Here is a 25,023-nt window from a genome sequence, read left to right as displayed (position 1 = left end):
AAAAAATATAAAGAGAAAAGTATGATGAACCTAATATACCCATCTTCCAGTTTTAACAATTATTAAGACATGGCCAATCCTGTTTCTTATATATACACACCCTCACTACACTCCCTGCCCTCCAGTTATTTTGAAGTAATTCTAGACATCATATGTTATTTATAAATATAAGAATTATTTTTTTAGAAGACACCTAAAATTGCATTATTAAATTAAAACACTTTCTGGACATCTTTAAGTGTTCAGTCAGTGTTTATATCTCCCAGTTGACTCATAATTGTTTTTTCAGTTTTTTTCAAAATTCAGACACAGGCCAGAATGTCAAATGGGGCCAAAGAAGAGAGATTGGTTAAAATGTCTGTTAAGTCCCTTTAAATCTATAGATTCTCCTCCTGTCTTCTCTGTCTCTCTCTCTCTTCCTCTCCCTCCCTCTTCCTTCCTCCCTTGCCATTTAAGTTGAAGAATCCAGAGCCTTTGTTGTATAGTGTCCCATAATCTGGATTTTGCTGATTGCATTCATGTAGTATCATTGAACATATTTCTTAATCCCATTTATTTCCCGTAAATTGGTTTTTAGATCTGCAGCCTTGATCAGATTAAGATTTAATTTTTCTTGTGGGTGTGAGACAGACTAATAGGTGGTAGCATATATTTTCTGCCAGGAGACATATAGTTCTGGCCGTTTCTTTTTTGGCACTGTTATCAGCCATTGATGATCTTTGCCTATATCTATTAATTCACTGGGGTTGCAAAATGATATCTAATGCTATATTTTTTTTCTTCAGTTATTAGTTGAAATACTTCTATAAAAAGAAAGTTCCTCTCAACAAATATTTAGTTTCCTTAAGGTATAGATCTGATTGGAATGACAGACTACATGCTTGGTTCTTGCCCTTCACCTACCAGTTTTCAAAAGAATGAGTTGGTTCTTTTAGTATCTTTTAAAGGTGACCAGTGGATTTAAGCATAGCTAATGTGTTTGCATTCACAACAGTTATTAATCCAGTTGATACTCAATTGTCCTGTCTTTGTCCATTAGGAGTTTATCAGTCTGGCTCCGGAGTCCTTTTGAAAGGACTACCCCGGTAGTCTTTGAAAGCTTCCTGCTTTCCATTATGACAGATAGTTCCAGACTCATCTTATGTATTTCCTGTCCTGTTTCCTTTTGGTGGGAAATATCTGGAAACCACAGTAGGTTCTCAGTACTGAGCTAGACACAGGCTAGGATGTTGAGGTAACATTTTAAAAAGAACCACCTGCCCTCAAAGGACATATAGTTTTTAAAGGCTTTATTTTTTATTCTTTTGATTTATTTACTTTGTATACATTTTGATGCGAAAAAAATCACATTTTGATTTATTTGATTAAAGTAAATCTTTGATTTCATTTTATAACAGGTATTTGTCAAAATGAGATAAATGTCTAAAATAAGTTCTTTTTTGTAATTTAAGAAAATTAAACATGTCATTAAAATGAGTAAAAAAAGATCAAACCTTGAAATGATATACATTTTACAAATATGTAGCCCTATAGGAACAGTAGTTTGTTTTTTTACAAAAGTGAGTAATAGTATAATTTATTGTCTAGACTGGGAGATGTGTGAGAGGGGCACTATTAATAATTACTCTGGGAGAAATGGGTGTAAGCTATGACTTTGCCCAGCAAAGTAAGACATATGGGCACCCTGTTTATAAACTAATTGGCAATATGTAAGCCTCTTGAGACCAAGGATCACATCTATCATGTTCACAATTATATCTGTGGTGCTTCACACATAGTAGGTGCTCAATAAATATTTATCGAATATTACTAAAAATATGATATTTTGAGGTTTGGTGTAGGTTTTACGTGTATTTTATGCTTAGTTACATTCTGTTTGCACTTTTAAAAAACTTTCTTTTATCCACACTTGCCATCTAAATGATCTAATACACTGAATCTGAATGGGTTTGATGAATTTATTTTTTAAGTTTAGGATTCGTTTATTACAGAAATAATACATGTTCGTTGTAAAATCATTAGAAAATTTAGGTGACCTCCTTATTACCAACTCTCACCTCTACTTCCAAAAACAGACAAAAAAAAGTCATCTATCTTCTGGTCGGATTTTATTTTAAGGGAGAAACGAACATTGTGGTTCTTTACTAAAGCAGCTCTTGCTCTCTCATAGTCTCTCTGACTCACTTTTAAGCCAGTGGGCCTTAGTTTCCTCTCTTTATAAAAGAGACTAATACTTATTTGACAGGAATTTTGTGATTCATAGATAAATGTGGGGTTTTGGCAGGGCGGAGCTGGGGAAGGAGGGAGAGATTACTTGTACAATGTTTCTGTCATCAGAACTGTCTTTGATTTCTCCAGCCACATTTCTTAAAGGTATTGCCAAAGAAGTGGTAGGGAAAAAAAATGACTTTGGAAAGAGAAATATATTTAAAGATATTACAATAAAAACTAACATTACTAATTAAAACCTTTTCTTCAATATAAATAGATGAAGGGGAATTAGACTTTGTCATGTTTCCAGACGTCTGGGCAACCTGCTTGGTCATGGTGGCTTGGTTATCTTGACCACTCATTGGATTTGAGTTATGACAAAAGTTATTTAAAAAAACAAACAAACAAGCAAACATATTTATTCAGGTTTTTGATTGATTACATCTATTTATAGCACATATATTAAGAGCTGTGGTTTTCTTTAGGTTAAGAAAGCATTGTATTAAAATCATCTCCCCACATAAACGTTTCCTCCACCTACTCATTTGTCTGCAAGCCAGGCGTCTGTTCACTTCCTCTTGGGCTCAGTGCCTTTGCTGTTCATAGGCTCATTTTTTAGACATTCCATTGCAGGTAAAATATAAATATCTAAAGTGTGCATTGTTACTAATTACTTTATACCCTAAAAGTAACTTCTCTGGAGTTTGTATGGAGATAGTGTTTCGAAACAAGTTGTTCATTCAGAAATAGAGAGCCATATTTGGGGGAAAGGTAATTAACAATTCTATGAGGAAAAAACTTGTATATTTGAACATCTTCTATCCACTTTTTCTGCTCAGGTTATTGCTGACCAATTGTGGTGCCAGGGGGCAAATAGCCAAGAATGATTTCGTGTGATGCTGAGGGTTTTTTTTCCTTACAGATTGTCAAATTGCCACATGTTCTGTGGTTTAGCCTTGAGTTGAAGTTTTAGTGTTATGTCACAGAAACTAACAGATGCGTGTCAATATATGTATTTATGTCTGTGTGTGTGCATGTGCGTGTGTTTATAAGGACTGTGCTTTTCTTCCCTTAAACTGAAGAATTGAGATGCGTTGCAGCATGAAGATACATTATTATTCCCCGCCCCGCCTTTGCTTTACCTGTTATCTGGCATTTAATGAAAAAATCTTGCTCGAAAGTTGCAGATCCCTTGAGGGCAACAAACACAATACTCAGAATGAAACTAGGTTACTGTTTCTGCAACATGCAGTGGTTTGTATCAAAAGCTGTTTTGGTCTTGACTTTGAAATTATCCGCTTTTCTTTGAAGTGGTCATAGTTTAATTTGGAGTGGTTTTAAATTTTATAATTTCCTGAAGTGTACATAAAAATGTTTTAATATTTTCTTATGTGCTTGTCGTATACAAGTTTATAGAAAGCTTATCTCCAGACAACATATTTCTGCAATAAGACCAAAGGAGAAAATACTTCAAATTTGAGACTGTATTGAAGACTGAAAATGCTTTAGGAGGGTATTCCAAATGGTTTTAGGTAGCTATATTATAGATTTCCTTGGCTTTTAAAATATGTGGGCTTTTGTGGTTTAGTACTTTGAGTTTGTGTTTTACTATAGGAATCATCTTTATAGTATAACCAAGGGAGAATTATTCACTTTCATTTACTATTACTACTTTTTGTAATGTGTCTTTATTCTTTTGGTTATGTTCTGGAATGAGGTAGAGCTTAAGATAGTGGTTTTAACATACTTTTTCTTCTATATATAATTTTTTAAAGCTTTGTGAACTAACTTCCTCCTATAATGAATTCTAAAATGTTTTCTTGTAGTGAGGTATTTTATGATAAGAGATGTTCCTTCCCATCAGCATTTAAACATACCCAAGTCTCTACCACCTTTAAAAATCATACTCAGACCTTTTCTGTTCGAGTCCCACTCAAGCTTCTGTTCCTCAGCTTCCATTCCCCTTTCTTCACACGACGAAGCCTGCTGGTTGAGGAGGCCCCACAGCTAGTAAGTGATAGTTCCAGAACTCAGCCCAAGTCTGATCCTTTAACCATTGGACTAACTTAAGACCACTTTTTTTTTTTTCCAGGGAGGGGAGCCTTCATGTTCTGGAATTATTCAGTCAGTAAATCTAGTGGTCACTTTTTTCTTTCTTAACTCAGTGTTTTAGCAGTATTTGATAAAGTTGACCAGTTCTTCTTTACTTGAAACAAATTTTTAAAAAAATTTTATCTCTTGTCTTCTGTGCACGGCAGTTTAGTGGTTTTGTTTTACCTCAGAATTCATTCCTTCTTTTTTGTTGGCTTTTTCTCCCCTGTCCTTAGGGTACCCTATAGCTCTCTTTTCTCTATTTATCCTATCTTCTCAGCCCGCAAATTTAAATTATTTTTGTATCTGTCTAGCTGACTACTTGACATCTCTGCTTAGCTGTCTGATTTGCATGTCAAATATGACTGTGTAAATTAAGATGCTTTAGGCTTTGAATTATAAAAAGTCAATTCAAAATAATTGAAACTAAGGAAAATTTATCATTATAAGTAACAAGATGCCTCAATCTAGGATTGCTTTAAATCTGTGCTTTAGCGACGTCATCAAGAATGACATTCTTTCCACCTTTCCGCTCTGCCATCTTAGACATGTCTGCTTTGTCCTTTGTCCAGCTGCAATCATAGATGCAATATGGGTATCATGGTTCCAGGCATCATTTCCAGGTAAGATGACATCCAGCAGAAGGTGGTGGTTATTGCCTTCTTATGCTTTTTGAGAGTTTGGAAATCTCTCTCAGAAGCCTCCCAGCTGACTTCCACTTAAATCTCCCTGTCCAAAACTTGGTCATGGACCCACTCCTACACCAATCACTGGTGATGGGAATGTGTACATATAAACGATTTTCATACAAAACAGAATGAAATAAGTATAATAGAGGCAGGAGCAGTAGAGTGGAAATACATGCAGGAGAAGTGGTAGGGGCAGGGGAATTTCAGGAGAGAGTGGTGTTTGAACTGAATATTGAAAGATTAGTGAAATTCATTTGTTAGGAAAGGAGATAAGGGCAGACTTGGCTGAAGAGGCAGGATACATTGATGAATGACTTAGAGATTTGTATGACATTCTTGGAGAACATTGAGTAGATCCTAAGGCTGGTGAGTAGGGTTTGTGGAGAGACGAGAGAGGGAAATGAGGTTAAAAAGGTAAGGTGAGAGGTCTAATCTTAAAGGTTTAGACTTAATTTTTTGGCAATGGTTGTCATTATAAAGGAATCTTAGCACTATTTAGCAGAAAACTTACTTAGATACTGGGCAAAAGATTGAATTAGATACTATCTGAATTTGAGGCTGATTGTCTTAACAGTCCTAAAAAATATCTGCCTTCTCATCTCTCCCAGCTGTGTTTTCCTGTTAGACATAAAAATGGAAATTTAAATTGTCTGAATCATCTTTGATTCTTTTTTTCTTTATCCTCTACATCTAATGAGCAAATTCTGTTGATTTCCCCTTTTTTTGGCTCTCTCTGCCACCTTCAGTAACGCCTGTATTTCTTAGCCTTTCAGTGAAACCTCCATTTTCTGTCCCTAGTCTCATTTATAACTTTTATAACTTTATCACCTACTAATCCCCTGTAAGGTTTCTTTGCCTAGGCCTTTATCTTCATCACCCCCTGAATATACTGTGCTTACTCATGGTGACAGCTTTACTCACATACCCCCTCCTCAACCTGTTTTTTAATTTCCTCTTTGCCTTTTCAGATCTCTCCCATTCTTCAGGACCTAGCTCAGATTCCATGTTCTACACGGGACTTTCCACAGCCTGCCCATTCTTCATCCTTCTTGCTTTTTTAAAATAATTATATAGGATCTTTAAAAATGCCATTTGTTTTATTTGACAATTATGACTTATTTTTTTTTTGTGTAGTTCTTGCTCCCCAAACAGATTTTAAGCTCGTGAAGGGCCAATACAATAATTATTTGAAGGCACAAATAAATATCTTCTCCTTACAGTAGACCATGTGTGCTTTGCATGTAGGTGATTGTCAAAGCTGGTGAAGGAATAATATAGAGTGTGGGAATTGGACAGAAAACACTTTAGTGTATAAACCCTTTTGACCTATAAACTTCACCTTTATAATAATAAAATAATTAAAAATCTGTTTTTCTCTTTGGAGGGAAAAAGGAGATCTGGGCATTCACAAATAAACTCCCTATTTGAGTAGCAGCGGTTTTAGCAAACAGAGTCCCGGCACCTCCAAGACTAATGTGCTAGATGTTCCGTGAAGACTCATTAACCATAACTCAGTGTGGTTAGGGTACCAACCCAAATCCCAGTAATCCCTCTTTTCTCTTCATCTGTACTTCCCAACAGGGAGGGAGGAGCCATTGGGTCAGTTTGCCAGCATTCAACATATAACACGACTGTAACAGCCAATTTTTTAAAAATTAATTTATTTTTTATGGTGACATTGGTTAACAAAATCCTGTAAGTTTCGACTGTACTTTTTAACAGTATGGCATATATATATTCACATTGTGTGTTCACCTCCCATAGTGAGATTTTTTCCTGTCACCACATATTTGACCCCTTTTTACCCCATATGCCTCCTCCCTTCCCCTTGCCCTCTGGTAACCACTAGTCTATAGTTTATGCCCATGAGTCTGTCTTATAACACGTCTTTTGAGTAAAGTTGTACTCTTCGCCACCTATGGAGTAGTTGGGCACTTTTGCCTTGAATTTTGACACAGTTGTGGCATTGTTACCTGTTTTTTTTTCCTCTCAGCCTAAAACTTATGTTTAAAAATGGCCGGGGGGAGCATTCATGGATTTTTTTCTACATCCCATTTGGCAGATTGCCTTAAATTCTTTCTGATGAAGACAAGAGGATTGACTAGATTGATCCAAGGAAAGATGTTAAGTGTGGTGATCTCTCTCTCCACCCTGAGAAAGTATGGTGGACCCAGTGCTGTCTTTGGAAAAACTTATTTTACCATGGTTAACAGGTTTGTGGTCTCAATCCCATTTAGTGTCATACTTACTTCAAGACTGTAGATGATATAGTCCCTTAACCCAGGTGTCCCCAACCTGAGATTTCATAAGCTAATGTTCATGTTCAAAAAGCTGAATGGATATTATAACAAAGCTGGACAGTCTAACCAGAAAGTTGTGATAGGCTGTTTTCTGTTTTTGGTTAGTGAAAAATAAAAAAGTAGGACCTGAATGCAAATTCCTACACACAGTTTTTTAAAACAATACTCCATGGGAACATGGCAGAGGGGCAAGGGGGTGGAGAGGGAAGTATATGTTAACCCATAAATTTCAGATAATCTTATTGTTTTGCCCACCTTTGGACTATTAAGTGTCCAGATAGCCTGTTTCACTTTATTATTTCTTATTGAGATATAATTCACCTACCATAAAATTCACCATTTTAAAATGTACAGGTCAATGGTTTTTAGATGGTTGTATAACCATCACTGATATCTATTTCCAAAACATTTTTTTCCCACCCCCAAAAAGAAACCTGGAACACATTAGGAATCACTGCCTGCTTCTCCCTACCTCCAGCTCCTGTCAATCACTAATTTACTTTCTGTCTCCATAGATTTGCTTATTCTGAACCATTTCTTATAAATGGAATCATACAATGTATAGCATTTTGTGTCTGACTTCTTTCACTTAGCATTATATTTTCAGGATTCATCTATGTTGTACCACATATCAGTGCTTCATTACTTCACGTATCAGTGCTTCATTTCTTTTTATGACTAATCACATTCTATGTGGATATACATTTCATTTATGCATTCATCAGTCGATGTATATTTGGCTTGTTTCCACTTTTTGGTTATTATGAGTAATGCTGCTCTGAACACTTATGCACAAGTTTTTGTTTGAACATATATTTTCAGTTCTCTTGAGTACATACCTAGGAGTGGAATTGCTGGGTTAAACATTTTGATGAACTGCCAAACTGTTTTCAAAAGTGGCTTTACCAGTTTATATTCCCATCATTAATGTGTGATGCTTCCAATTTCTCCACATCCCTGCCAACATTTGCTACTTTCCAGTTTTTTATTATAGCTATCGTAGTAGATGTGAAGTGGAATTTCATTGTGGTTTTTGATTTACATTTTTCTAATGACTAAAAATATCAAGTATTTCTTCCTGTGCCTGTTGGCTATTTGTGTACCTTCTTTGGAGAAATGTCTATTCAAATGCTTTGCCCATTTTAAAATCGGGCTAGTTGACTTTTTATTGTTGAATTGTGAGAGTTCTTTTATACTCTGGATATTAGACTGTTATCAGATATATGACTTGCAAATATTTTTTTCCCATTCTATGGGTTGTCTCTTTACTTTTTTGATAGTATCTTTTGAGAAGTTTTTAATTTGATAAAGTTCAGTTTATTTTCTTTCTCTGGTTGCTTGTAGCCTGTTTCATTTTTTAAACTTAACTTTTCCTTCTCAATTTTTTCCTTTCTTTCATCCTAACTGCCTCGTGTTTACTGTGGGAAAATGCATGCAACATACTCTAAAATTCCATAAATCTCCGCTCTGTCATCCATAATCCGTAACTTCTTTAAGAAAGATACTCTCAAGTAGGAAGGAGAAAGGAGCCGGCACTGCAAGTCGCATAGGAACTTTGCCTGTTATCAGTTTAAATAGGTGTGGGAACTGTTATTTTATCTTTACAGGGAATGCACTGAGATTAAATGAGATTAATTGGCTTGTCTAAAGTCATATACCTGGTTAAGTGGCATATTGGGGTTCATACTAAGATCTTTATTTCTACATTTAATGATTCATTAATGATTATAGATATTCTGGAGAGATGGGAAGAAAAGGGGATAGGAAGAAAAGTGAAGAAGGTAAAGAAAAATTTAATTTATAAACCTAATCTGAGTATGTATTACAAATACGAAAAGGTTAAATCTGCTCTGTAACAGGAATTTTTAGACTGGGGTTTTTGGACTCCTGGGGGATCCAGAAAGGGTTTCTGGAAATGGGCAAACCCCTTGAAATTACATGTAAATTTTTGTGTGTTTATTTTTCTGGAAGAGAAGATTTGTAGTTTTCCAAAGATTCTCCAGAGTTTAAGAATTGCTGCTAAGGAGAAGAACATACAGACTCATGGGAAAGAAGAGGCAAGGCAGTATATTAGCAATTTATCTTTTTCCATTGGCCATGGTTTGGGTTAACCCATCCTATCTGATTTTAGATATTTTTGTCTTAGACTATTTGTTTTATACCTGTTAAAGACTAGTTCAGTTAAACTTTTTTCCCAAATGTTAATTTTTGTAGTGTCAAAAAATTTTTGTTAATGACAGAACAATAACAGCCCTTTGTCCTTTTGGTAGGTCAAATATATAAATTAAATTTCAACATTTCCTGATGTTTACACATCTGAAATATTTTTGGTTTTAATTTTTGTAAAATATAGAAATGTAATAAGGGCATTTCTCAGTTATTTTTCATTTTCTAAATGAAAATGAAAGCTTTATTGACGTATAATAGACAATTGCTCATATTTACATTGTAAAATTCAATGAGTTTTTTTTCAATTATAGTTGGCATACAATAATATATTAGTTTCAGTTGTACAGCATAGTGATCAGAGATCTATATAACTCAGAAAGTGGTCACCCCACTAAATCAGGTACCCCTCTGCCTCGTACAGTTTTTTACAACATTGCTGATAATTTTCTTTATGCCACACTTTATATCTCCATGACTATTTGGTATCTATCCATGTGTATTTAATCCTTTTGCCCTTTTTCACCATCCCTCTAAGCCCCCCTCCCATCTGTTAACCCTCAAAATAGTCTCTGTATCTGTGAGTTTGTTTCCGTTTTTGTTATTGTTGTTTATTTTGTTCTTTAGATTCCACTTGTACGTGAATTCATGTGGTATTTGTCTTTATCTGACTTCACTCAGCGCAATACCCTCTAGGTCCATTAAGGCAATATCTTTTTCCATTACCTTTTAATCTGTATGTGTCTTTTAATCTGAAGTGAGTCTCTTGCAGGCAGCATATGTAGGGTTCTTGTTTTCTTATCCATTCAGCTTCCCTATCTTTTGGTTGGAGCAGTTAACTCTTCCATTTGAGGTGCTTGTTGATAAATATGTAGGTATTACCATTCTTTATTCATGATTTTGATACATGCTTTTTCTTCCCAAAGAAGTCCCTCCAACAATTCCTGTAACACTGGCTTGGTGTTGATGAATACCTTTAGCTTATTTTTGTCTGGGAAGCTCTTTATTTGTCCTTCGACTCTAAATGACAGCTTTGCTGGATAAAGTATTCTTGATTGTAGATCCTGGGTTTTCATCATGTCGAATATTTTGTGCCAGGTCCTTCTGTCCTGCAAAGATTTTTTTGAGAAATCGGCTGCCAGTCTTATGGGAGCTCCTTTGTAGGTAACTAATTGCTTTTCTCTTGCTGCTTTTAAGATTCTCTCTTTGTATTTAACCTTTGGCTTTTTAATTATGATGTATCTTGTTATGTTTCTCTTTGGGTTCATTTTTTGGGGACTCTAAGCTTCCTGGAATTGTATGTCTATTTCCTTCACCAGGTTAGGGAAGTTTTCCATTATTTCATTATTTCTTCAGATATATATTTAACTCCTTGTCCCACCTCTTCAGGTGTCCCTATGACATGGATGTTGTTGCCCTTAACTTTGTCCTATAGGCTCCTTAAATTATTATTATATTCTTTGTTACTTTTGTCTTGCTGTTCTGGTTGGGTGTCCTTGGCTTCCCCATCCTCTATCAGTGTTTTGATCTTCTTCTTCCTCCACTCTGTTTGATTCCCTCTAATATACTCTTCATCTCAGATAACGTAGTCTTCATTTCTGACTGGTTCCCTTTTATAATTTCCATTTCCACTTTTATGTTTTTTATTTCTTTGTTAAAGTTCTCACTGAGTTCATCTACACTTCCCTTAATTTCATTGAGCATCCTTAGAACCAGTGTTTTGAACTCTGCATCTGTTAGATTACTTGACTCCATTTTTCCTTGATCTATGTTCTCTTCTTTCATATGGTTTCTGCTTCTTTGTATTCCTATATTGGCTGCCTTTCTGTGTCTGTTTCTATGTATTAAGCAAAGCTCCTAAGCCTCCTGGTCTTATCAGCGTGGGCTTGTGTAGTAAGTGTCTAGCAGCAATGTCCTGAGTTTAGCCCCAGCTGCAGACCAAGTTTAGCCCTAGCTTGTGCCCCTCCGGGGCCACCTGTTAAGATTCAGCAAGCAATCCACAAATGCTGTGCTTATAGGCCTCAAGAAGCTACGCCAGAAACCGAGGTCAGCTGCCACCAGTGTGAGTCTTGGTGCTGTTCAGCGAGTGGCACAAGACTTGCAGAGGATACAACTAAATGTGGCTTGAGTGGGGCTACAAGTTGGGGGAGGCAGAGTCTCAGGGAATCCTCTGGGCAGAGCAACGTCTGTTATCCAGTTCGATAATGTCTCAGCTATGGCTGCGCTGTGTTGCACACTGGGAGCCGGGAGGGTTCAGCAGAGGATACCGCTAGCACTTCTGCCCTATAGAAAGCTTCACCTCTGGCCTGTGCTCCGACAACTCAGCGTCTCCTTGTAAGTCCCTGATGACCCCCAAGGATCTGACTGGGCACTGGTGCTTAGAGTGAACAGGTCCACCGTGAAAGTCTGATTGCAGACACGGCCCCTTTAAGAGGTGTCGCAGCTGCTGGCTGTGGGCTGCTACTGCCAGTAGCCTCTGCCCCACTCTGCTGCTCGGGACCAGGCAGCCTCACTTGCATCTTCACCCCCTTCTACCTCCAACCATTGCAGGGTGATTTCTTATTTCTCTCTCTAGTTGTGCTTCTGTTCATCTAGACGCCCAGGCGACTCTGCTTGCTGTTTGCTCTGTGTTTCCATCTCAGCTTTGATGTGGTTGCAAGAGGGGATGAGCATTATCTACATCATTTTGCCTGGTTCTCTCTCTAAATGAGTTTTTAATTCAAGTTAACAATGATCCTAGTCAAATTGACACTTACATAGACCTCTCATAATGACTTACATTGTAGGTAGTTGTAGTGTGAACATCAGTACCTGCTAAATATACCTGCATTCTAACCTAAGGTGTTAACTTAGGTGTTTGAGAAAGATTCACAAGGCCTTTTAAGTCTCTGATTTAAAGCTAATAGAGTGACATCAATTAATAATGATCAAGGTACTCACATTGATAGCACTTTGAAAATGGACTAGTTTATTAAAATAATTGCAGTCCATAAAACAATCTGTGGCCAAGGGTAGACTGAGACCTTCCAAGTTTATGTATATTGTGGATATGTTCTTCCAGTTGTATTTAAGGACACTGAATTTTATTTGAGCATTCATATAGCCAAGACTTTGTCAGATTTTAATGGAAAAGGTAACAGTAATACAAAACTCTTACCCTTCTTTTAAAAATAACTCTTTTGGTGAAATTATATTCTGTCTAGATGATATTTGTGAATTGAATTGAATTGAATAATGGGAGATGTTTTGAATATACATTGTGATCATCCAGGTACTGCAGTGTAGCTTGCTTAGTATTTGATTTCTTCTTTGGCCTAGGAGGTTATTGGTGAAAGTTAAAGTTGCTTAAGCCGACTGTGTGATGAGTAATGCACATTAGTTTTATTATCTTATATGGAAATGTGAGGCTGTTGATGCTTGAAGATAATTAGGTAGTACCTAGGAGGAGTACCTCTCCTTTGTCCTCTCCCAAGAGCTTCACTTGCATATTATTGAGAAAACACAATGGCGGTGTCATTTAAATGCTTGTGCAAAAATCTACAGTGAAATTTTATTTTTATAAAACCTTTGTCTAAAACTGAATGACAAGCATTTCTCAATTCCATTTCTTACAGATAATGGATTAGACGGACTGCTTAAAAATAATTGACATTAAATTGTATTAAATGAGATTGCGTTAAAATTAATTATATTTTTTCAGTGATATAAAATATAGGCATCTGAGAACACCTTATAATGTTTATCTAAAATGTGGCCCAGTGATATAGGTCATTTGAGCTTTTGTTTGTTGTAACGTTGATTACATGTTGGTAGCTTTTTTAGTTGATTTGTGAGCATCTTTGGAAATGAAGGACATTTGTAAATATGCTACTGATCATCCCATGATATAGAACCTTTTTCACTGTAAATTTTTATCTGTAACTTTGACTTTTATACACCAAGTTTAAATTTATTTAGGTTTCATCCATTGAAAACTTAACAGTTTTGTTGCAATAAATTTAACTAAAATATAATTTTAAATTTTAATCTTTAATTTGTCAGAAGTGGTTATTGTGAAACACATTGCAGGTGGACCAAATTGAAAATTGAAATGTATCCATGTGAATTAATCCAACTGCATTCTGAAGGGAGGTGTGAATTCCACTAGCTAAGGATAAAACTTAGAGCCTTAAATACTAGCCTGCAATTTTGTTTTCTTACTTTTTGTTGTGTAGATATTTTTTTGTTCAAAGCCTAGTGCATCTTTTGAGATAATTGTTGTTTACTATTTAGCTCAATAAGAGACAGTGGGTAAACTGGGAGTAGGAGTTAGAAAACCAGAATTCTAGCCTTTGCTTTGTCACTTAGCAGAAGTGACAATGAGAAAGTTATTAAACTGAGCCTCAGCTGTGAAATAGGAACAGCAGTCCAAGTCATTCTAGGGCAGTGATGTTTAAATAAGAGAAACCTTGGTGGTTTCATTCCTGTCTTTTCCACATAGTGTTTCTTGTATGTAATTTGCCGACCTCCATTCTTCATCTCTGACTTCTGCTTGTCCTTGTCCTTCAAGAACAGCTCCAACTTTGTCCCATCTTTGAAACCTTTCTTTGACACATTTGCTTCCTTTTATACCAGTTAATCACCTCCTTTTCCACACTGCCACTGTGCATTATATGTATTGTAAATGTGTTTAAGAAACATTTATAATAGTGCTTACTGTTGCTAAGTACTTTTATAAGCATTTATATGTATAACTCATTTAATCCTTAAACAGTCCCAGGAGGAAGATACAATTATTATCTCTATTTTACAGATGCAGAAAATGAGGCATAGAGAGGTTAAGTCATGTGCCCAAGGCTACCCAGCTAGTATGTGTGAGAGCCAGATTGTTAACGTAGGCATTCTGGCTTTAGAGATTGTTCTCTTAACCGCTGTACCACACTGTCTTTTGTAATTGTCCTTGTCACACCGTGTTGTGATAACTGGTTTTTGTGTCTGTCTCCACAGTTAGACCTTGCAACACCTTGATGGCTACAGCTCCTACAGTGCCTAACACACAGCAGACAATAAATGTTTAACAAATACATGAGAAATGTGCTTCTTGTAAACTATAAAGCATCATGTAAATGCAAATTATTATTACTACCACCATATGCATTTTGTAGATCAGAATGTAGAATTTACCAAGCTGTTCAGTTTTGCAGTTTGTTTTCTTGCTCCCAGTTTTCAGGTTGGCAGACTGAGGTATATAAAATGGTAAAATTTAAGGATCAGTAGTACCAAAAATTAGGTTAAACATGAGCCCTAGTTATTGATTCTTTCATTAAGCTTGTTTGGTCACACATTCTTTGCCATAATATTATGGCTTGTTTCATATGAAAGAAGATCACAGAGGGTCTAAATGATTCCTACTACACTCGTTAAAGTTACGTAGCAGTTTAGCATCATAAGTAGTTCAGATTTCCAGTATACACCATAAGTATACTGAAAAGTTTCTTCCTCTTAGATATAATTTTTAAGGGAAAGACAGGACATAGTGAGATTCATTATTTCAAGCAATTATTAAGAAAAAAAATTAAGCTTTTAATATGGAGATGAGTTTTAAACTCAACTTAATTACTAGGTAGAGAAATTAAGTATTTCACAAGGAACACATCCTTGTAAAAAAAGTTTTTAAAATTCCAAATTTTATTTTAGTACTGATATGGGATTTAGCAGAAAATAGTTTCTGCTTTTGTTTTTATATTTCCTGCTATAGGAAATGGTCTCTAAGAACAAATGAACTTGTGTTATTTTAATACCATAGATACATGAATTTAAACAGCTTTAAATGTCAATGAGAGTTATCGTTTGCTTTTTCTATCTACTTTTGGGTTCTTAGAACTCAATGTATTCACCTAGAGAGTCTTCTAAAAAACTAAGTTAAAATGATTTATAATAAGTAAGTTAGAATGAGGATACACATTAACATGGAAGGTTCTAATTTCTCTATTGTGTTTTTTGGTTTTGTAAAGATTACTCTATTTTGTCCTTAGGAGATATTTTAAGTTTTCTGGAAAGAAAAGAAAGGAATATTATCACCAAAACTCAGACAAGGGGAAAGTTGCCAAAATAAAATGAAGAAAGTAAAATATGGGAAGAAAGCCCCCCGTGTTTCAAAGTGAACAATTAGACCGCATCTTCTATTGTGACAGTGTGATTTATTGATTGTCTGTGAGTTTTCCTGATTTTCATAGTGGTGAGATGTCACTTTCAGGTTCACGAGAATGCATGTATTTGCACCTCATTTAAACAGAATAAAGCATTTTAATTCTAATTTTTAAAAGAAAGAATAGTCTTATTTGCTAATTTATTAAGTGAGAATTCTTGTGAATTCAGCTCTTTGTCTTTCTGATTTTTTTAACTTTCACTTAGCAATTTTATATCTGCTACCTAGCTTAAGACTGAGACTATCGATATGTGTAATCTATATACATACACATATTCATAAAGAGCTACATTAGCTAGGTTATGCTGCAGTAACAAACCACCCCTCCATTTTAGGTGGCTTAAAACAATGAGGATTTCTGGGGATGTAAAGTACAGCATAGGGAATGTAGTCAATATTGTAATAACTATGTATGGTGCCAGACTTATTGGGGGGATCACTTCATAAGTTATGTAAATGTCTAATCACTATGCTGTATACATGCAACTAATAAATATTGAATGTCAGCTATAATTGAAAACAATTTTAAATAAAAGAAAACAACGAAGGATTTCTTTCTCACTGTGTGGCGCTGATAGGTCAGCAGGGGAGCTCTGCTTGTATCACTCAGTGATCCAGGCTGATTGGAATGACCACCTTGCACACTAGTGGTTGCCAGGCTGTGTCCGGAGGTCGCTCATTAGCAATTAAATATAACTCAGAAGTGACTCACATTGCTTATTTCACAACATGATGGCAAGAACCAGTCATGTCCCACAGAACTACCTGGGGTGGGAGGGCGGGGAGCAGGAAGTGCTGCACAGCCAGTGCCAAGGGGACAGAGCTGAAAATAGTTGATCAAAACACCATCTTTTTGATCATCAGATAGTCACTCTACATTCACAGGCAAAATACACTCACTTCTTCCCCAAGGTAGGGAACCCCAAGGTCTTATCCGATCACGGCATCAAGCTCGAAGTCTAGGTTCTCTGAGTAATGCATGGGTATGATTGGTGGCCTATTCATGGGGAAATGATGTATAGTAGTCTCCACATCAGATCCAGGTGTTCTTGATCCAGAGACCTGTGAAAGCGTTTGACAAATGATCTGCTGCCCCCACATAGAATGTACAATTATAACTAGTGATGGGATAATTAAAAGAAAAAAAACCCTCCCATTTTAAAAGGGAGTGGGGAGTAGGAGACATTTAACAGTCAGTGGACTGCAGCAAATTCTGAAATCCCTCTGAGCAGTCATTGGGAGAGCTTAAATAGATCCTGATTTTGGTTTCTTGGCAGTAGCTTACTTGTTAGTTATTTCTTTGCTCCCTAGCTTCATCGTCTTGGCCTTTCTTTTTTTCCTGTTATCTTCCTTGGCTATATTCAAAATGGGCAGTAAGGAATACGGCCCCTTAGGGAGATGAACAGCTTTCTTGGCCCACTTCCTGTCATAATGTTAGGAACCCAAAGACCATTTTAAGTCTTGCATAGTCACAGCCTTTTAGCCCAGGCTGGTGGTTCCTTTGGCAGTATAACTCTTTGCTGCATAGCTCTGCCTTGTTGGTCCCATACTTCTTCCTTGACTTAATTTTGAGTACAGATATTTCTGCTGTAATTCCACATACGTGTTTCTGAATTCTGCAGAATTGTACATGAAAATAAATGGGACTTATAGATTGGGGCAGACCACTCAAACTCTGTGGAACACTGTAACCGTGTGCTAATAAAAACAATGACTGTAATAAAAACAGTAGTATATTAAATCTCCACTGGCCTGTGCACCCAGCATCAGTCAGTTGAATCTCTTTACAGACTTCATCCCCTGGGTGGTGGTTTCCTCTGTGGTTTAGAGTCTTGAAGACGTTAGCTTACAATAGAGACCAGTTTCATTACAATAAAAATTTTGGTCTATGATATGGTATAGACTTCAGCAATCAAAAACTTCCTTTTTTAAACACAGGAGGAGAAACATATACCCTCAGCTTCAGCAGATATAAAGTAGAAAGTGTAGTGGTCCATGAAGCAGCAGACCACTTGCATTAAAGGAAGATATAGAAGTAAGATGTTTAGCTTTTAAGATCTTTATATAGTGCTAAGGCTTTTTTTTTTTTTTAATGTTGAGAGATTTTTCGCCTAATCACTTCAAACGTTAACTTGCAGGTGGAAAACCTCATGTAAAACAACATGACTTCTGTGTTATACTGATATCATTTCTGTATTTACTAATAGCATTTGACCTAATTCACATTGAGAAATGTAGCAGAACAGAGTAAGAGACTGCTTTGGTGAGAGAATCTCATCTTTTTTCATCTCGTTTTAGAAAAGCTATTTTATTGGGCCCCACCTCAGTCATTTGGGAGGTTTTATCAGTGGTTGCGAAGGCCAAATTTTTGACTTGATTCTTGCCTCAAGACTGAATTCTAATCAGCATTTATAGCTCAAAGACCTTCTTAGTTTTACGTTAAGCACTTGCTTCTTCTATCTACAAATCGCTGACTTTCTGGACTCCTTTTGTTCCTGAATATAAATGGATCGATATTTTCTGAATTCATACACTTCATGTACTAATTCGTCAAATACAGCCAATAGTAACCAACACTATCTCTTAATAATCCAGTTTTCCACTAAAACTACAAGTCCTGTGGCATATTATCTATCTTCTGAAATAATTAGGTGATAGTTTCACTAGTAATTTTACCACTGCATAATACATTGCTATCCTTTTAGCCTCCAATAATAGTTTCCTTGCTTCCTTCTACCCAGCTCCTAAGCCTTTTCCATGTATTTTAGGTTTTTTAATGAGGCAACAGCCCACTTTTGGATTTCACATGTATCAACTAGGATAGACTAGATTATGCTGCAGTAGTAAACAACACAAGATCTCAGTGGCTTTAAAAAACACACTTTAACACGTACGTATACTCTGTGTAAAATTAAATTTTTTAAAAATCCACTGCACTGTGCATATTCTATAGGTCTTTTAGTCACTCAGAGACTCAGGTTGATAGCAGTGATAGCAGCCATCACCTTGAAGATTGCCAGTTTCTGTGACAGCGGGAAACGAGGTCTAGATCTAGAGGGTCTCCCATTGGTTAGAAAACGCCCCTGCCTTCTGTGTGTCACGTTACTCCTGATATACAGACCAGAAGCAGTCAGGGAGCCCCACCCACCTCTGGGGAGGGGGCGGGGTTAGAAAGTGCAGTCCTACCACGTGCCCGGAAGTGTTGGGAAGGACGTATTGATGACTACCACAGAAGATTTCCCTTCATTTATTTTCCTTTGTCTTCCTGCATTTTATTATAATTCCTAGCTTTTGCTGGTTAATTGAATTTTACTGTCTCTCCTCCCTTGCTTAATTTGAGATAATTAACGTAAGTTTATTTAACAGTACTTATAATTTACATTATTTCCATGGGTCAGAAGTTTTGACAAAGCTACTAGGATTTTCCTATTTGAATTATGAGGTATGAAAACTGTTGCAAAAAGATGTGGTTACAGGAATAATTTCTTTTAAATTATTTTTTTGGAGTGTCACTTGTCATAGTAGAAAGACCACGTGCTTTGGAGTCAGGCAGGCCTGGGGTCAAACATTGCTTTTGTCATTGAATAGATATGTGATCTTTGACAAATTAGCCTCTCAGAGGCATAACTTTCTCATTAATAAATACAAAAAGTATAAATATATTCAGATGTCAAGTAAAACATGGTGGCATTTATCACCACTCCTTTCACTAAAATCAAAGTAAAATCATTTTCTAAAAGAATAAATTCATAAGGAGAAAGAAAATGGAAGAAAATAGTTTAAAAATCAACCTCAAAGTTTTGTGGTGGTTATTAAATAGAAATAATAAGGACCTTTGCAGTGCATGCGCACATAGCAGGCAGTCAGTAAATAGTTTTTTTTTCCTTTTGTCAACTAGACAGCGTATGTGCTTGCAGTAATATTCATATGACTCAAAGCTTAGGTGGTTGGCTAAACAGCAATGTGAGGTATGTCACAAAGCAAATTATGTGCCCTTTTGATCTTTTTTTAAATTGATGGTTTTATTTTCTTGGAACCGTATCAACCCGATGGTTACTGTTTCTTAGAATTTAGACTTCTGTGCAACTGGCAAATGAAAAGTCACCCAGCTATTGAGTGGATCTTATGAGCTATGCATAGAATAAATTTAAAAATGCTTGGCAACTTTGAAATTATTCTGATAAACCTGAAAACAAGAATACCTATAATAATATCTATAACTAGATTGCAAATTATTTAAAGCCAATATTTTCTCTCTCTTCAATAGTTATGTCAATTAGCTGTTTTTTTGTCCTGGTCCACAGTGCCTAGCCCACTTCCACCTTTGTTCTGTGAGCTCTGATTGTGGTGGACAGTGGTGACTGATACTGAAAAAACCAGCCAGCATAAAGCTCTTGTATGTTTCATATACAACACATTTCATGAGCAGTAGTCACTGTTCATTTAGTCATCAAATATATACTGAACACCTAAGTGCTAGGCACTCTGCTAACGATATCTCAGTGAACTGGACAGGTAATGACTCCTGCCGTCTTAGAATTTAGTTCTAACACAATGTTTGTTGAATTTATATAACCCAGTAAAATAATGGCCCACAGTGAACCATGTAAGCAGGATAAAGACTTGTATGTATAGTTCAATTATTTGAAGCTGTGTTTGCTGTATGATATAAATGTATGCTCTAAGAAGGAAATAGTGATATCTGACCTTTTTTCCTCTTTGCTTTTCTTTATAGATAAGATGTTCAAGTCACTTGCAGCTCTCTTCAAAGGAAAAATCACTAGTGCTCTGCTCTTGCCATAATACCAAACCTTTTGACTTATGCTTTGGTGCTGCAACACTGGAAGAATTGCACACAGGTTCCAGGAATACCTGTTTTTCATTTGAGTGATTCTTTGTGGATGGAAAAAAATTGAGTCTTGTTAATTACCCTGTTTTAAACCTATTTCTCTATAGTCCGAACTGCTTAATAAATCGGGCCACTTACCAATGAGCCACACAGCCAGTTCGTGTCAGGAGCTGGTTGAAAACTGTGCTGTGCATGTAGCAGGGATGGCACAAGAGGATAGCCGCCGTGGTCAAGTGCCATCTACCTTTTATCATGGTGCCAACCAAGAACTCGACCTGTCCACCAAAGTGTACAAAAGGGAATCAGGAAGTCCTTATTCTGTGTTAGTGGACACCAAGATGAGCAAACCACATCTCCATGAAACAGAGGAACAGCCATATTTCAGGGAGACAAGAGCAGTATCTGACGTGCATGCTGTTAAAGAAGACCGGGAGAATTCTGATGACACAGAGGAAGAAGAGGAGGAGGAAGAAGTCTCTTACAAAAGGGAGCAGATCATAGTGGAGGTAAACCTTAATAATCAAACATTAAATGTATCTAAAGGGGAAAAGGGTGTCTCTTCTCAGTCCAAAGAGACTCCTGTCCTTAAGACGAGCAGTGAGGAGGAAGAGGAGAGTGAGGAAGAGGCCACAGATGACAGCAATGACTATGGAGAGAACGAAAGGCAGAAGAAAAAGGAGAAGATAGTGGAGAAAGTCAGCGTTACACAAAGGAGAACGAGGAGAGCTGCCTCTGTTGCTGCAGCTACCACTTCCCCTACTCCCAGAACTACGAGAGGTCGTAGGAGGAGTGTAGAGCCACCTAAGCGTAAGAAGCGGGCCGCAAAGGAGCCCAAAGCACCAGTCCAGAAAGCTAAGTGTGAAGAGAAAGAGACTCTGACCTGTGAGAAGTGCCCCAGGGTGTTTAATACTCGCTGGTACCTGGAGAAGCACATGAACGTTACTCATAGGCGCATGCAGATTTGTGATAAGTGTGGCAAGAAGTTTGTCCTGGAAAGTGAGCTGTCCCTTCACCAGCAAACAGACTGTGAAAAAAATATTCAGGTAGGTTTCATCACCGAGAGGGCAAACTTCCCAGGATAGAACCTGGCTGTTCAGACTCACCTGGTATCCGCCCAAGAGAATAAATACAGTAGAGGCTGAAGGGACAGATTTCACCAGTTTATCTTTTTAAAAGCTCCTTATTTGGTCGTTTCGAAACCCAGGCTTAACATTTTATTTCAAAAGCATTAAATGTAACTGACGCTGGACTAGTGGGAACCCAGGCACATTGGAAGGGGGATCTGTTACAGGTGACTGCCCAGGAGGTAAAGTCAACACCAACCTAGCACTGAGATTCACTGTTGTAGGACGCGTAATATAATTCATTCTGGCATCTTCTCTATCAAGGTGGGAAATATTGAGCAAAGTTCAAGAGTAGAGAGAGGTCACTTTCTAGGCCCAAAGGGATGCCAGATTCTAATGCATCCGAGGGGGACAAAAACCATAATGACTCAGACCGGTGGAAATGGAAGATCTCCAGGAGTGAGTTTGCTTTTACCAGTGGAGAGATGACAACACTAAATTGGTCAAGAGGCTGAGCCCATGGGAATATGCAAACCTTAAACAGAGGCTGAGCTGGTTGAAAATGTTGCCCACCTGGCAGTAGGGTTATGTAATGCTTACTGTACCATATTGTTAAGGTAACAAAACATGGTATTCAAACCAGGCTGAAGTCTTGAAAGGACTATATGTGTGATAGGTTAAGAGATGTGCTAATAATATTATTTTGTCAAGTGAATTATATTATGTTGAGCTGATACATTGGTTTGCACATGTGAGTACATATTAATGAATATTTATAGAAGGTAAGTCTATACATGTCTCCATAAGATATGTAAAATAGACATATTTTATACCACATTTAAGCTAAAAGATGAAATTGTTTTGGTTTGTTTCCTGGAGTGCTCCTTATTTTTCACATTTCCTCTTGGTTTTAATCAACAACTGAAGATTGTTGCTTTATTTTCAAGAGATTTTGAAAAAAATATAAATTACATTTGCTGAAAATTCACTGCTTTTTGATTTGTCAGTTGTGACTTGATCTCCCAAACACTGGGTAAATAAAAGAAGACTGAGCCATGGCGCCCATTCCCTCCAGTAACTACCAGTGCCTTGCTCATGGTGATGAATTGGTTGCAACAGTTCAGGCCATAGGGTGCAATGCAGTGCTGCTCCCTAGGGGTCAAACTTAGGTTCTGTAATCATTCATTACTGAAAAGGTATATCTTAATCTTGACCTTTATATAGCTGTTTTTTTTTTAAATTTGCTTTATAAAATTATGGAAAAGAAAACATTTAATAAATTTTTATGTGTGTGACTTGCCTCACTGTTCCTCACCATAATACATTTAAACTTGTGTTTAGGTTTTTGGCTGCTGCTAACTAAATGAACTCTGTTCACATTCCTAAAGAACACTGCTTTGTTATTACGCATAGGCTAATAATCCTGATGACTTTGTAAAAATTAAAACCGTGCCCCAGCAAAATGGTTTATAGGAGTTGTCTGTCCTTTTCTTGAGCAATATCCAGCCAAAAGACTCTTCTCAGAGTCCTCGTTTCCAGAAAGGACAATGATATTTGAGAAATCTTTATTTATAGTGAATACCAACTTGTTCCCTTAAGTATCCCTGAATCTGATAGTTACCTAGAAATTTCTAGTATTGTTTTACTTTAACCAGAGCACTTTATTTTGATACACTTGATGCCTGATATTCCAGACTGTTAATGATACATAATACAAGGAACTAGACAGTGCTGTGTGTGCTTCCTGTAAATGCTTATATGAGAGATCTGGAGCTGAGCTATAAGGGAACATGGAGAATGATACCAACAGTTTAGAGGCTATGTTAAATTCTGCCAGAGGGAGTATTTATTTAATAGAGGAAATTAGATTTGTGAAAATATAAAATCTCAATAATTTGTATTAATGAAGTCTCCAAATACGTTCCCTATGGTACAAAAACATTGTTATACTTCTACAGATCTATAACCATTAATATGCATTTTGTTTCATCTTGTTTTTATTTGTGCTAATTTTAATTAGTTTGTAATCTCTGGTAAACACCTATTAACTGTGTAATGACCCAGGCAGCTGCTCTTGGTAATCCATGTATATTTTTAAAAACTTGAACGTTCTTTTTGTAGGTATATGCAGACTTGATAAAAGCAGTCAGTTCTTTGATATTAGTGCGACTTTCCATTTCTTCTTGTCTTAACTTTTTGCCATTGTTTTCATACTCAAAGTATCTCTAAAAGTTGCATCTTAGAAAATAGAACACACAGATGTTGGTGTTGGAACCCAGACACCATGGAAGAGTAGCATTTGTTTGGATTCTGGCCTTGCGACATGAATCTAAAGCACACCCATTCCTCTGCCAGTAGGCAGGTATGGCTTTTGACAAGACCCTATAAATAAAGATTATTTCTGTTTATCCTGCTCAGTGTGTTTCCTGTAACAAGTCATTCAAGAAACTCTGGTCCCTTCATGAACATATCAAGATCGTCCATGGATATGCAGAAAAGAAATTTTCCTGTGAAATTTGTGAGAAGAAATTCTATACCATGGCTCATGTGCGGAAACACATGGTTGGTAAGTTTCATCTGCTGCTTTTGTCTCACACCTATAATTTTCTCTTGTCCTCTGGTGCACTTTGTGCTCTGGATTGCGCAGAATATGAGGAACTGCCTTACTTTAGTCACTTTTGACTTGTTGAAACTAAATGCAACATGTCTTCAGTAAGCATCACCAAATTGGATGGTATAGTCTTCCACACCCAGGTTTCTTTAAAACATTGCTAGTTATTTTTCTCTTCAGAACATTGCTGTTAAAGCCTCACAAATTAGAGTGTAGAAGATTAAGGTGGCATGATGACCTTACAGTAGGACACCTGTCTTTTTCAGTTCGAGCTTTCAGGTGGACTTTTTTTGAGTGTAAGTGCATTCTGTGTTGCAGCACACACAAAAGACATGCCTTTTACATGTGAAACCTGTGGAAAATCATTCAAACGCAGTATGTCACTCAAGGTGCACTCCTTGCAGCATTCTGGAGAGAAGCCCTTCAGATGTGAGGTAAGGAGCGCTGCTCATCAGGGCCAGGCCTAGGGGCAGCATCTGTGTATACGGGGAAGCCGTGGGAGAGGGGCGTGCTGCGTTTCCACAGAGCCTCCAGACACATGCTCTTAGAACTGTGTTATCTCACAGCTCGGCAGAGATACGTCATTTTTAATACATTGTTAACTCTCTTGGATTAAGTTAAATTTGGGAATAACACGAGTTATTTTTATTAGTAATTCAGAGAAGTTGGGTATCCTCTAGTGATTGTTATATGAGAAATTGCCCTTTTATTAATAACTCAGCTGCAGAAATACAGCAGAGCCAAATAGATGACAAAAACAGGTTCTGTTTTGAGTATGAAAAATAAACCTATTTCAGAGACCGTGTAGGGTGGGCTCGAGTTAAGTTGCTGTGCTTGGCATTCAGAAATATCTAC

At 36.8% G+C, this 25,023-nt stretch overlaps 1 protein-coding gene across 2 annotated transcripts in view; it reads left to right on the top strand.

The window, feature by feature from the left end:
* ZNF652 (zinc finger protein 652) overlaps positions 1-25,023 on the top strand; it is a 56,701-nt gene that overhangs the window by 13,869 nt on the left and 17,809 nt on the right. For both annotated transcript variants that reach the window (XM_039873779.1, XM_039873780.1), the window contains exons 2-4: positions 20,380-21,536; positions 23,976-24,123; positions 24,487-24,602. In XM_039873779.1, the coding sequence (XP_039729713.1) occupies positions 20,634-21,536; positions 23,976-24,123; positions 24,487-24,602 (1,167 nt within the window). In that variant the 5' untranslated portion in view covers positions 20,380-20,633. The remainder of the gene's footprint in view (positions 1-20,379; positions 21,537-23,975; positions 24,124-24,486; positions 24,603-25,023) is intronic.

The sequence above is a fragment of the Pteropus medius genome, unplaced genomic scaffold, assembly GCF_902729225.1.
Source record: "Pteropus medius unplaced genomic scaffold, Ma_sr-lr_union100, whole genome shotgun sequence".
Classification (NCBI taxonomy): Eukaryota; Metazoa; Chordata; class Mammalia; order Chiroptera; family Pteropodidae; genus Pteropus; species Pteropus medius.
Note: the sequence above shows the minus strand (reverse complement) of the source record. Positions and strands in the feature narration are given on the sequence as shown.